Source organism: Vigna umbellata, chromosome 5 (assembly GCF_029865625.1).
Source record: "Vigna umbellata cultivar VRB3 chromosome 5, Vumbellata_1.0, whole genome shotgun sequence".
Taxonomy (NCBI): domain Eukaryota; kingdom Viridiplantae; phylum Streptophyta; class Magnoliopsida; order Fabales; family Fabaceae; genus Vigna; species Vigna umbellata.
In genome coordinates, this window is record NC_142169.1 from 30,988,374 (window position 1) to 31,001,811 (window position 13,438).

General features: G+C 31.5%; 1 protein-coding gene across 1 annotated transcript; it reads right to left on the bottom strand.

Moving 5' to 3' along the window:
* Positions 1 to 1,201: 1,201 nt before the first annotated feature.
* On the bottom strand, positions 1,202 to 9,513 carry LOC148198108 (uncharacterized protein C57A7.06-like). Its single transcript, XM_088092029.1, has 12 exons — positions 9,298 to 9,513; positions 7,390 to 7,667; positions 6,372 to 6,531; positions 5,673 to 6,163; positions 4,383 to 4,604; positions 3,910 to 4,236; positions 3,312 to 3,656; positions 3,149 to 3,229; positions 2,918 to 2,992; positions 2,454 to 2,837; positions 1,904 to 2,035; positions 1,202 to 1,694 (listed from the first exon to the last, which is right to left on the bottom strand). Exons 2-12 carry the CDS (start codon positions 7,660 to 7,662, stop codon positions 1,542 to 1,544), a joined length of 2,643 nt encoding a protein of 880 aa, XP_087948155.1. The 5' UTR covers positions 7,663 to 7,667; positions 9,298 to 9,513; the 3' UTR covers positions 1,202 to 1,541.
* Between the last annotated feature and the right edge of the window lie 3,925 nt (positions 9,514 to 13,438).

The window sequence follows — 13,438 nt, forward strand, 5'->3', positions numbered from 1 at the left end:
CTACAAATAAAATAAAAGTGGAAAGACAATAAAAGCGATCCACCACCAACCACCTAAGCAACATAAGTATGATCTAGCAGTCCATTTAGGGTTTCCAACGATGGTTGTTGAAAAATGGTGAAACAAAGCAATAGTCAACAGATAATAACTTGGTGAACAACGAAAACCCGTCCTACCAATGGGGAGCTGGAATTTACTCAACTAAAGGTCACATGCCACCACATGACTCTCTGAATACGACTCACTAATTCAAATTCATGGTTTAGGAACATCATTCTGTGTGATTAATGAACTATATGAGTTGTTTAAAATTTCATGGAATAGATTTACCAAAACTGTGACACCTCTACTCATCTGATTTACCTCCACTGGAACTGATACTAACAATAGCAATTGTTTCAAATTAGTATGATTCATTGACTTTAAACATTTTTTGTTAAAATAGTTGGAGTCCATGAAAGTAAATAGCGTGACTAAAAGAATGTCTTAAGAATTTTTTTTTTATTTTTTTAATTTCAAGGACGAATAAAATGTGATGTTTAACACTTTTATTAGTAAAAACGGTTATCTTTCTAGACGATACAGCTGGTATATTTTAGGCAAATAAGATTTTTTTATCAACAGCTGGTATATAAATATTGTTGGCATGAAAGCTTTTTACTTTCGGGTAACATTAGTACAATGTGTGGTAAGTTTTATAGGCATTACAATTGTACAACTTCTCTATACAAATATCTATTTACTGTCACATTTAATGAACACAATGAAATTTTTATAGAGTATTTTCTGTTTAACATTTCTTGAAAAGAGTTATACATTATTAATAATATATAATTAAATTTTAAAGAAGCTTTAAAACATATATTATTATCGTCTTTATTATCATTCATACTTGCAAAACTGATAATACTTTCCTTTATTTCATGCCTTGCAAAAAACTAATTAAATGATCGTTGTTGGAGTACTTAAAATATAGTCACTTTAAGTAGAATACGTTCAAATAATAAAAAATGGTGTGCCTTTCATTGAAAATTAATAATGCATTTTCCAATACACTTTTATTAGATATCTTCTATATTATATAAAAATTTTATATTATACGGTAGACATAACAATGAATTATATATAAATGATATAAAAGTTAAATGCCGTACTAGGGTGGATCTTTAGAAAAAAGCGAGATAACTTAGAAGCGAGGGTGTAACAGAAAAGGTAAGATTACAATAATGAAATTTGACGGTTTCCTGGGAAACAAACGTGACAAAGATAAATAACATATTCTTTTCCACCTGTATATTGGACTGATAATATTTAAGGGGAAACAACCCCCACAAAAATACAACACCAACTCTTCTAATTCTTCTATTTTTTACTCTTTGCATGCCATAAGCTTCCGGAGCTCTACTAAATTCTCAGCTTTTCAATTTCTTTTTATCTTAACCGTTTTCTTCTATCCTGCAAAAATGTTTATCCTCTTTCTCCAAAAGAAACACAAAACTGGGAATATTAAATAAATGGATCAGAACCAAAACTAATGTCCATTACTTTTTTCCTCCAACTTTCGCCTTTTTCACGGGTTTGCCACTAGTTTTCTTAAACTTTCGCTTATCACCACTTCGTTGTTCTGATTTTTCATGAGGATTCACGTCTTCAAACTCCACTGGCTTTATTATAACACCTGGTTTCTTCACCACCTGCATATGTGACACTATACTTACAAAACGGCTACAATAGATACACTCATCTTACAGTATTTTTCCTAAATAGTACCACCCAATAAACAAAGTTCTTTCCTTCACCAAGGGTAAGCAAGGCCATCGACTACTATTTTCAATTACTTTAAACAAAAGGTGTGATTCTTTTCGACACAGGAAAAAGTCAAGAATATTAATGAAGTACTTACTTCGGGTCGGGTAAGAGGACCAACTGCAGTTGCTGGATTAAATTCAGGTCCGATGGGCACACGCATGCTCTGTTCAAACACCTCTTTGGAAGTAAACGGGAAAGGCAGTGATTTAGTATGCAGTTTTTCAGCCTGCCATATCCAAAAGGAAGTACAGAATTAAAGCCAAGACAAATTAATTGACCCACATAATAATAGGTACAGAACTGGTCAGCATATACTGGAGCACGAGGCAGTTGGCAACATTGTTCGAACAACAAAGTTACAAAACTAGAGCTCGACCATGAATACATACTAAATGAAAATTATAAGCAATATAATACCAAATAATGAAGACAGGAGTCTTGAATAATGAGGTAGGAGTGAAAATTTTAATACAAATAATAATAATGATAATACGTATTAATAACATTACTGTTCATACAAGTAAAAATCAGGAATATTATATGACAATCCAAATAACTCCCCAAATTTCTAATATGAATATGAATTGTTGCATGCATTGAAAAAAATACGGAAGGTTCAAAACCTTGTATATGATGACACTAACCTTCTTATCTATCTTTTCAGATATAATCACGTTTTTAAGCTGAGCATCCTTCCTCTTTTTGAGTGCCTCTGCCCTTTTTTTCTGGGCATCTTCATGTTTTTTCAGCATCCAAGATGGTAAACCTTTCTTTTCCTGTATATGTGTCCACTGGCCCCAGCCAGGAAGTAACAGAGGCTTTTCTGGCTCAGGATTTTCTTCCTCGAGGATCTCCTGCTTGTCCTTTCCAAAATCCCCTTCTACATCATCCCCTGCAAACGCTTGCCGAATGAGCTCCTCTTGAGAAGGAAGTTCATAAGGCCCTTTAGAAACAGAAGACAGAATTCCATCCACCATCTGTCCTACACTATCGGTATCACTATCCTCTCCAATTTCCTTTTCAGCATCCTAATATATTAAAAGGATCAAATATAAGGCTAAACCAATGAGATGCTTTATACTTGTAACAAAATAGAAAGAGCTTATACTTTTTTGTTTTGCCTAACTGGCCCTGTAAGGTTTGGAGACTTCTTGATAGTTGTGTTTTCATTTTTGTTCTTTGCCTGCTTATCACAGATACGTAAGTACAACAGAACAACCACTTCATAAATGGAAAATATATTTCTTTAACAAAAGAAACCAATTAAAAAAAGAAAAAAAAAATACATATATATATATATATATATATATATATATATATATATTAAAAGCACTCGAACCTTTTTCCACTGATCTGACACAAATATGGAAACTTCACATGTAGTTTTTGGCCCAGGATTTTCAATAATATCATCAATGGTCTGTGAACAAAAAATGCATTAAATGTATCATCCATTGAGAAAAACATCAAAATAAGAAAAAATACAAAAAAATTTCCATCACCTTCAACAAAGATTCCTTGTGAGTATCAGTGTCTTCTTGAATTACAACCGAATCCTTGTTATGCAAAAGGTGACTTCCCATATTCTCCATGTTGTCACTTTTGCCGATTCCCAAGTCATCCTCACTATCACTGCCACCATAGCTATTATATGATTTTACCTTAACACTGGTATCAGATATTTGAGCTTTGGCTGGTCCAAATACTTTTCGACCACTGGTAGAAGCAGCTTTTGGATCTTCTAAGCTACCAGAATTTTCCAGTTTCTTCAAGGAATCTTCATATTCTTGGAAAGCAAGGTTAGCTTCTTCAACAGCTTCCTCTCTTCTTTTCTCCAATCCGCGCCTCTACATCAGACCAGATCAAAGGAAGACCACAAATCAATAAGAAAAACTACGATTTTCAATCTCTATATTGAATACTATAGAGAATATATAAAAATAAAATTAACATAAAGCAAAGATAACACAATTCATGCAACAAGATAATTCACGTTAAAATAATTGAGTATTTATTCACAGTATTAAGAAGAAGAATAACATTTACACAGAAATTTCTTTAAAAGAGAAGGAAAGGGAAGAGGGCAGGAATGGGTGTTACCATAAAAGGCAAAGAAAGCAATCCTGATTTGGGAACTTCATTCTCTTCCTCCAACACTCTCATGGTTTTATCTCTAGCTTTTCCCAAAAGCTTGTAAGCCCTCTCCTGATCAGAACCAGCAGAGTTTTCATCGTCATCCTCATCACTGGTATCTTCACTGCTACTGCTGCTATCCTTCATAGAGTGCATTTTTCTAGTCAATTCAGCATGTCTTTGATGTTGTTCAGCTATAGCCGCGCGTGTTCCTTCATCTTGGCTATTTAAGCCACGTTGTATAATACGCTTAGCCCACCGATTCTGGTTTTTGTGTTTTAGAGTCATACGTTCCTGTACCAAGTTGAAATTTTAAGTTAGAAAGGGATTGATAGAAACAATTTTCCTGTTTTAATTATGAAGATACATTATATCTTGGTAGACTACATTTGTTAAGAAATATATCTTGAGCTATTATTTCTTCAGAAATGATGATATACCTCGGCCCTTTCACGCTCTCGTTTCATGGCATGTTCTTTAGCAGCTTCGGGGTCCATTTGTATCTGAGAACCTTCTGCTTTAAACCTATCTTTCTTCAACAAACGATGAAATGTTCTGGACTTGATCTTTTTAATATGCTTTGCCTTCATTTCATGACGAAAAAGAAGGCTCCGCATTTTAGCAATCCGATTTTGTCTATCCTTCTCATCTTCAATAGACACCTATCAGACATAATAAACCACATAAAACAATTGATAAGGCGCAGCACATCAGTAATTTCTTTAATTATACATTAAAAACATGGGTTAAGAAGACTATTCAATAAACAGACTTCCAAAGCTGTAATCGAATGTTCATTTTATTCTTTTACTCCAACAGGCACACATGGAAACATTGTATGGGACTTAGAAGTTAAAACTAAAATTGGGATAACATCACTCAAGCTGAGACTTAGGATTTTGTCTACCTCCATGTAGCTGCCAGAATCATAAGTGTTATTTCAGCTTATGTAGTGTGCTTGGAAGGAACCCATTATTATTTTTTGGTAGAAGTGATACATGTTTGGAATCTTACAAAATGAGTTAATCTATTCATCCAAGTTATTAGATTTTTCAACATGGTACAGTAAGAAGGTGAAGTAATAGGAATATTGAATGCGGTGAGATTGATTAAAAAATGAGAATTCATTGTTGACTTTTATGAACAAGCCTGATCCAAGTCTACAGTGTACGGAGAGTCATAATAGTTGTGGGACTGAACAAGAAGTTGCTGCTTTTTCCAAAATCTATCGTGCACCTCCAAAGTATATATAAATCCAACCTTATTTAAGCACATCACTGAAACAAATACCCTTGTCACCTCCACCCACACAAATAAATCAGTACAGTCACGAAAAAAATGCCACTGAAGTTCCCCCTCGATCATGCCAGCTAGTTTGAGCTGACCTTTTAATCTTAGTAGGCATAAGGAAAATATTTTGGGATGAAAATAATCTAATTTGAAGAATAAAAAATGTATATACAAGCACTTTAGTCTAATAAACAAATTTGAGTTTGACTGTTTGAAAATAAAATGCTTTGATGTATGCGAACCACAACTGAGTCACCTTCACCAATGTCTAGTCAAGACATTTCCACGTTAATATCATACTCAGAAAAGGATCATACAACAGAAAATGAAAATAAAAAGGGAATCAGAAAAGGAAAAGTTCAATCAGATTCCGAATTCCATGATGAGCTACTACCAGTAATGTCAAATTCAATTATTAACTATGTTAATAGAATTCATACCTTGTTCATTTCAAGAAGCTTAGAACCATCATTTTTATGGGCATCCGTTACTTCATTATCATAAACTAGTGCAGCTATTTTCTTCTCAAATTCAGTTCTGGGTTCAAATTCAGAAGCTATTGCTCCTACAGTTGAAAATCCTAGATTCACATCTTCATCAAAGAAAATAGTTGGAGCCTCTCTATTTCTCTGAATAATATGCTGCCACTTGCTGACATCTTTCTTTGATACTTCATAGGCTGCTGTCCTCTCTACCTTTGCTTGAACTGCCTTTGAAAGTGGCGCATGAACAATTCTACCATGCTTCATAATTTGAAGCTGTCTCTTCCGAAGTTTTCCATAAGTCGGCTTTTCACTAAGAGGATTCAGTAGGTCCTCTATGCTAATACGTGCTTTACCTTCCCCAACATCACGACTAGGATTATATTCAGGTCCTTGATATAGCTCTGGGATAACAAAGTCATTCATCGTCTTCTTTTTCTTCTTATTCTCTGCATTTTGATTATTAAGGTGTAAAACATATCGTTACAACATTCTCTCTGTGTAACATTAATGAAAAAAAACTGGTCCAGTATTCCTCCTACATACTGCCAAAAATTAGAGTATATGTAGCACAGACACTACATGGACACGACAACACTTATAATCTCCAAAATGCTGGACACAGAAACACAGATATACATACATACATAATCTCACCTTCAAAAGCCTCACTAGGCATACCAGTAATTGCTTGTAGCATCCTTGCATGCCTCCCATCATCTTCTTCTCCAGAATCATCACTTTGAACATTTTCATCCTTCTTTGTCCCAATGTAATCACTGTCCCCACTTTCATCATCAGACTGCACATTCTCATCCTAAAAATACCAGTGAAGACATGAATGAAAATTATATGGTACAAACAGGATAAGTTAAATTTAAATTTAAAAATTAATTAACCAATCCAACCCAAATGTAATATTCCAAATGTATTTGAATATAAATCAGAGATATGAGATTTCGTAAGGCATTATAAAGATCATCACAGGTTACACATGAAATTTTGTGTTTTTTTCATCTTTACAATACTAGTAAGTTGAATATCTGCCAGACTGTATACAGACTCGTTTGGTGTAATACAAGGTGTTGCAAGTCTCAAATGCTTTCTCCATTAGACCTTGGATGTCACATGTATTTGGTTTGTTGGATGTATTAAAAAGTTTCTAACATCTGCGTTGGCCAATACTAAACAAGGATTGCAGACATTGCAAGGAAGAATGCAAACACAAAACTAGGAAGGGACGATAAGCCACAAAGGAGAGCATAACCCTTCTAGTTACCACATTGAGAGGACTGTTTCACATTCCATCGCATGCACGCCATTGGAGGGAAGAAAAAAGCTAAAAATTGAAAAAAGAAGGAATGGGTTCCAACACTTTCCATCCTCCTCCAATTTTTATTTTTCAATAAGTCAAACAATGGGTCTTAAACACAATCCATTCCATTCCCCTCTCTTTCATCTCCTTTCATCAATTCAAAGGTGTCCTTAATTAAATCAAGCTTTAATAATAATAAAAAAAAAAAGATAATAGAAAACAGTTTTCAATATCAAAAACTGAAAACGAAACTAAACCAAACATGCCCTACTATGACAAACATTTAAGCAAGTTAACCACACGAACAATATGAAAAGTTTATATGACATTATTGTTGAAAAAGATCAAGAAAAGAGAAACCTCAATTTCTTCAGAGAGGTCATCATTAACCGAAACAGGGTCGTAACGCTTATTTTTCCTAGACTCTTCCTCTGCCCTCTCTTCCTCGTATTCGTAAAGGTCGTTGTCGTCATCAGAATCGGCACTCTCTAAGGGAGTTGTAGGGTTTAAACGGTCAATCTGCTTTTGCAAAGAAGAAGGCAAACGAGGGCCTCTCTTCTGCCGTTGTAAGTTTTGCTTCTTCTTCGACTTCTGATTTTTCCGGTTACCTCCCCCCATCTCTTTAAGCTTCATGGTTGCTATTACAAGAAGACTTATTACAAATTTAAATCAAGCGTATAAAGTACTAAAGGATTATCGAGATAAAGTTTGAGAATTTCAAAAAAACTTAATTTACTATAACTTCAGACATAATTGTCTATATCTCAATTTAAAACATCATTCCCAGAAATTTCTAAAACATCATTATAAATTTTTTTAATTTTACTTCTCTTTCTTCTATCAATTCATTAATATCTCATAAACATTCATTTTCACGTTTCATACAAGCATAGTAATCAGATTTGGTTCTAAACAGAAAATTTAAGCACATGCTATGCGTTAGAAACTCTTTAGAGAATGAAGGGAAACATGGCTTTCATGGTACTACAATTCTTGAAGTAGAATTCAAGCAAGATCAAGTAAGGAGTCAAGGCATCAAAGATTAACATCCAAGACACATCTGAACAGTTCTCTCACACCAAAATCAGATTCAAAGCCAGATTTAATAATCAGATTTTGCAAAAACCGTTTTACTACAAGTTCATAGGATTTTGATTCACTCTTTCCCTTAATTATACAACACGAATTACCAACTTCTTAATTTAATAACCACAAAATCAAAACCCAATACATATAACCCTTGTGTAATTTTTTCATTTAACAGAACAGAAACCCAATTGTTATATCCATAAGACACAAAGCACAAAGAAATTTCGAAGCAATAACAACAGATCATATCATATCCCAACAATAAATTCAAGCCAAGATAGCTCCTCATACCCCCATTATCCTTATCTTTTAACTACTTCTTATTACCCATTTTCCTTCAATAAACTTTCATTTAACTACTTCTTATTACCATCATTTGTCACATATACTGGTAGACATTGTTCACAGATATAATTAACCCCATCAATTGCTTACTTATGTTAATTCTAACGCATACACCTTTATTTGTAAAATAATTCTTAGCATACAAACTTCAGATAATTAACTCTTTCACTTCTTTCCAACAGTAATAAGATAGTGAATTTTACTTCCAGCGTTCATAATCTGACCTTCAAACTAAAAGAACCAAAAATAAATAAACATCCCTTTCGTTTCAACCAATATTCCCCTTTATTTCCATCAATCATACTCTTAGTATTTAGGACCAAGCAAGCATAACATTTGACAAACTTCATCAATCTTCATGCATAGCAGCTTTTAAATTGTTCCTTTCAAACCCAATCATCGTACTAACAAGCTTTTCTACTTTAGCCTCATTTTAACCCACCTAAAGTCTATATTATACTTGACTGAAGCAGAATAGGTAAAACCCAAACGACCAAACACCGTATACTCGTTTATTCTTTTAATATATCATCTCCCAACTTCATACATTATTATCCACGCACCTAGTCCATACAAAAAAACACGCGACAACATTCATACAATTTTCCAGAACTCATTTCATCATAATACACTCAATTATCCAAATATCTTAACTCAATGACAGTTCTCTGAGCATACACTATAAAAACCCCTTTTTAACAACACATGACCCCACTAATTCAAGTGTTAAAATTTCCAGAACATACAATCCAAAGATAACGAAATACAAACCCAAACAAGCACTCCACTTTCTCAAACAATGAACCCAAACATGAACATAATAGCTCCCCATACCTGGTTTGAAACTTCTCTTAGTAAAACCCTTGAATCGAAAAAACACTTGAATCGAATCCCTTCGCACCTCCCGTGCTCACGATTCTGCCTCGCTTTCTTCCTCAACCCTCTCTTCACCAACCTCTAATTTCACACTCGCAGAAATCACCCAAAAAACCCGAGAACAAAGGACGAAAGTAAACGAGTTTCTGGGTAAACCCGGATCTTTTTAAAACAAAAACACAAAACCCTTCTGGCTGTGCCTAGGGTTAATACTAAGATAGTTATGAGTTTAAAATATTATAATTTTAAACATCATAATTTTTTAATAATAATTAAAATATGTTGATAGGTATTTATAAAACAATTAATTAATTGTTTATTTTAAAAATAAATGAATTTTAAAATAATATGTATGAGTGCATATCATATATTAAATTGATCAACAATATAATTTAAATTTTATATATAATTGATATTTTGGAGATTGATATAAAATTTAAAATTTGAAATTTTAAAAATATAATAATTTTATTAAAATACAAAAATAATAATGTATTAGATATTAAACTATAAATTTAAAATATATTTTTATTTTTACATTATATCGATTTAAAAACAAATCAAAAAGATAAAATTATAAAATAACTTTTAAGAGAAATAATTTGTTATATGACAATGTAAACCGTTATTAATAATATATATATATATATATATATATATATATATATATATATATATATAATTTTTTTAAATAATATTATTATAAGAAATAAAAATAATATATATGGTTTTAAATTTAATTTTATTAATGACCAAATAATTATAAATCATAAAAAGATAAAATTAAAAAGGAAACAAGTAGTATAAAAAAATTTATATTATAAATATAAATTATTCTTTAATAATTTATTAAATGATCAAACAATTGAAAGTTATAAAAGGATAAAATTAACAATAAAAAATAGTACAACCAAAAAATAAAATAAATAGACAAAAAGGTGAAATAAATGTTATGTTCATGTGACAAAAAAGTAAATATAAATAAAAAATAAGTTAAAATATAAAATAAACAGATAAAAAAGTAAAATAATTTACACACAAATAACAACAAAATAAACATAAATAATAAAAAAATTAAAAATGATAAATGATTAAAAAATTAACTTTTTGATACATTTGTCAATAAAATAAAATAAATAATAAAAGAAATTTACTAGTATTTTATTTTTCATACTATAATAGATAATAGATTATAAATATATAAGGGTGAAATAGGAAAATTAAAATTTGAGGGGTGCACTTTTCTTCTGCATTTTTAATTTTTTTTTAAAATTTTAAAATTATCATTTAATTTAAAAAATCATATATCTCATCTTTTGTGTTTTAACATATTTTAAAATAACATATTTTAAAATCCCTTAAAGGATTTTTCAAAAACTTCAACATATTTCAATATACTATGAAGTTATTTTTTAAAATTGAGGTGCATAATACAATATTTGGAGATGCATAACAGTCTTTCCTTTTTTCACCCTACCCTTTTATATTTCCATATTGCATATATACAAACATTTGCTTACATTATAAATATTAACATGGATTCACGTTTTTATTACAAATATATTTATATAATTTTCTTTTTTATTATTAATTAATTTAAAATAAAAAATATTATTTCAATTATTTGTTTAATTAGTGTAAAAGAATTTAATTAAAATATGTTAGAATATATTATTAAAATATAATGGTACGTAATCTTAGCTAGATCTTGAACATAGATTTATAAATGATGACAAGAATTTAACAGTAATTCGATCTTTTTTATGATCACTAATCGAATCTTTGTTGTTGAAGGAGAGATCTATTTACAAAAGAAAATCTTTATTACTCAAAGTCAGAAATAATATCTTTATAAATACAGTGAATATAAATAATTATGAAGTTAATATTTCTTAAAGAAATAATAAATAAGATTAACATGAGCTTGGACTTATATTTACATCGAAATAATAAATAATAATTAGTACACCAAATTATTGAAATTTAATTATAATATATGAATCGTATCGAATTAGAAGTAAGTTTAGGCTCTTACTCAATTTGTTATTTTCAATATGTATATTGAGTTAAATAGGAAAAAAGTATGGATTTTAAAATTTTAAAATTGAAAAGATGAATCAAATTTGTTTTTAATGTTTTTATGATGATGAATTGAGTAGATAAATTGAGTTTGAATTAGCCTTTCCCATTTGATGAGACTTATGAGAGAAGGAACATAAAGCACATTGAAATGTTGAACTGTGATCGGTTGACCTAAAAAGCACAGCACATCAAATTGAAGGTAGAAGTGAGGAAGGTTCCCTAAAATTTGGACTGAGATGTCTATTGACTACTAATTCTGCACAAGTTATTCCTTCCTTGCTTTTGCTTTCAACACTGAACAAGTTTCCAGCTAGTTTCAACTCATCCATCTGACGACATCATAACTACGTCCTAACTTTCCTATTCATGCAGACATCACAATATTCTAATTTATTTTCCATTCACTTCCAGGATTCTCATTCCATCCAAACTTTTATATTTTTCTTTAAGTTTTTTCTATTGAAATACCTTTTCTTCTAAAAATATTACCCATTATACTTTCCTTTGATTGTCCTTGTCGGCTTATACTTTGAAGAATTCAAAACAACAATCATTGTTCTTAATATCCGCCAATTTTCAAATGTGCAAGTATGCACTTTAATAATATTATTAGTTTATTAATATTATACCAATTAACTTTCACTGTGAAAATCTCTGTGTCTTTTTTATCTCTTTCTTATTTTAATGAGTATGAGACTCACTTAAACGAAATTAACATTGGCTCTTATGTTTGAAAAAAATAAAATAAAATTATCCTTGACTCAAGGAACACCAGACGCATATTTTTACTATTTGAAAAACAATAATCCTACAATTACATCCATTCGACTTATGTCAAAATGATCATAACTCGCGAGTCAATCCGGTCAATTACATATTTAAGCCGGATTAAATTTGAAAAAATTATATTTTTTTTATGCGAGTCCGATTTCAACCTGATTCATTTAAGCTCGGCTCATGCGGATTGAATCCGTAGTGGGCCGGGTTGGCCCACCAACCCACCTACCTAATTTTATTTTATTAAAATTTAGTTTTAATTTTATAAAAAAATATTTATTATTTTGTTTTTGCTTGAAAAAATTATTTAAGTTCCTTATTTTAAAAATTAATTAAACACTCGTATTGATAGTGAAATTTGGGAGTGAAATTTATTTAGATTTAAATTATATAAAGTTTGTAATTTTTTTTATTTTAAAAAAATGTAATTAAGTGAGTCAGTGAGCCAACCCGTTTACCCATCGGGCCGGGTTCAAATTTTTTTGACTCGCTAATAAATGATCCGGGTTGGATTGGCTCACTAAGTGACCAACCCGTGGTGGGTCGAGCCGGGTGACCCGTTTTGACAGCTCTAATTCCACCATTAAGAGGATTGTTGCTTTTAAATGTTTTGTAAACACCTAAAAAACACTTTAAGAGAGATAGAATTTTTAAATCACTAGTGCAGAATTAGCCTTTAACGTCACCCGTTAAACGTCGGACCATAAAATAACCAACGTAAATTATTGACCGATGACATTTTCGTAAATAAGTTGGACACATAGACGTCTGTTAGGAGGGGGACTGACGTCTATAATATTATAGACGCCGGTGCCCCCTCCTAACGAACATGTATATGTCTGACAGGTAGATGAAAAGTTCTTTTTTCGCCATATAGACGTCAGATCCCGCCATCTGACGTCTCAATGGCCTGACAGGGTAGGTGAAAAGTTGTTTTGGACGTCATATTAGTGAGGGCCCCGACGTCTAGGCGAGAATAGACGTCAGTTCCCTAGGTGTCCGACGTCTTGTTTGCTGTTAAATCATAAATCAAACCCGCGGTTACGCGCACTTCATCGTCTTCCTTCTCGCCTTTTCTCTCCGCGACATTGCATTTCCAGATGCGTTTTTGTCTCTTTTGAACCGTTTAAACATACTTTTACTCCGATTAAATTAGTCTTTGATTGATTATCTTCCATTTGAACCGATTAAAATGAGTTTTTGTTGTGTTTTGGTGATGTTTTTCTCGTGTCTTTGGGTA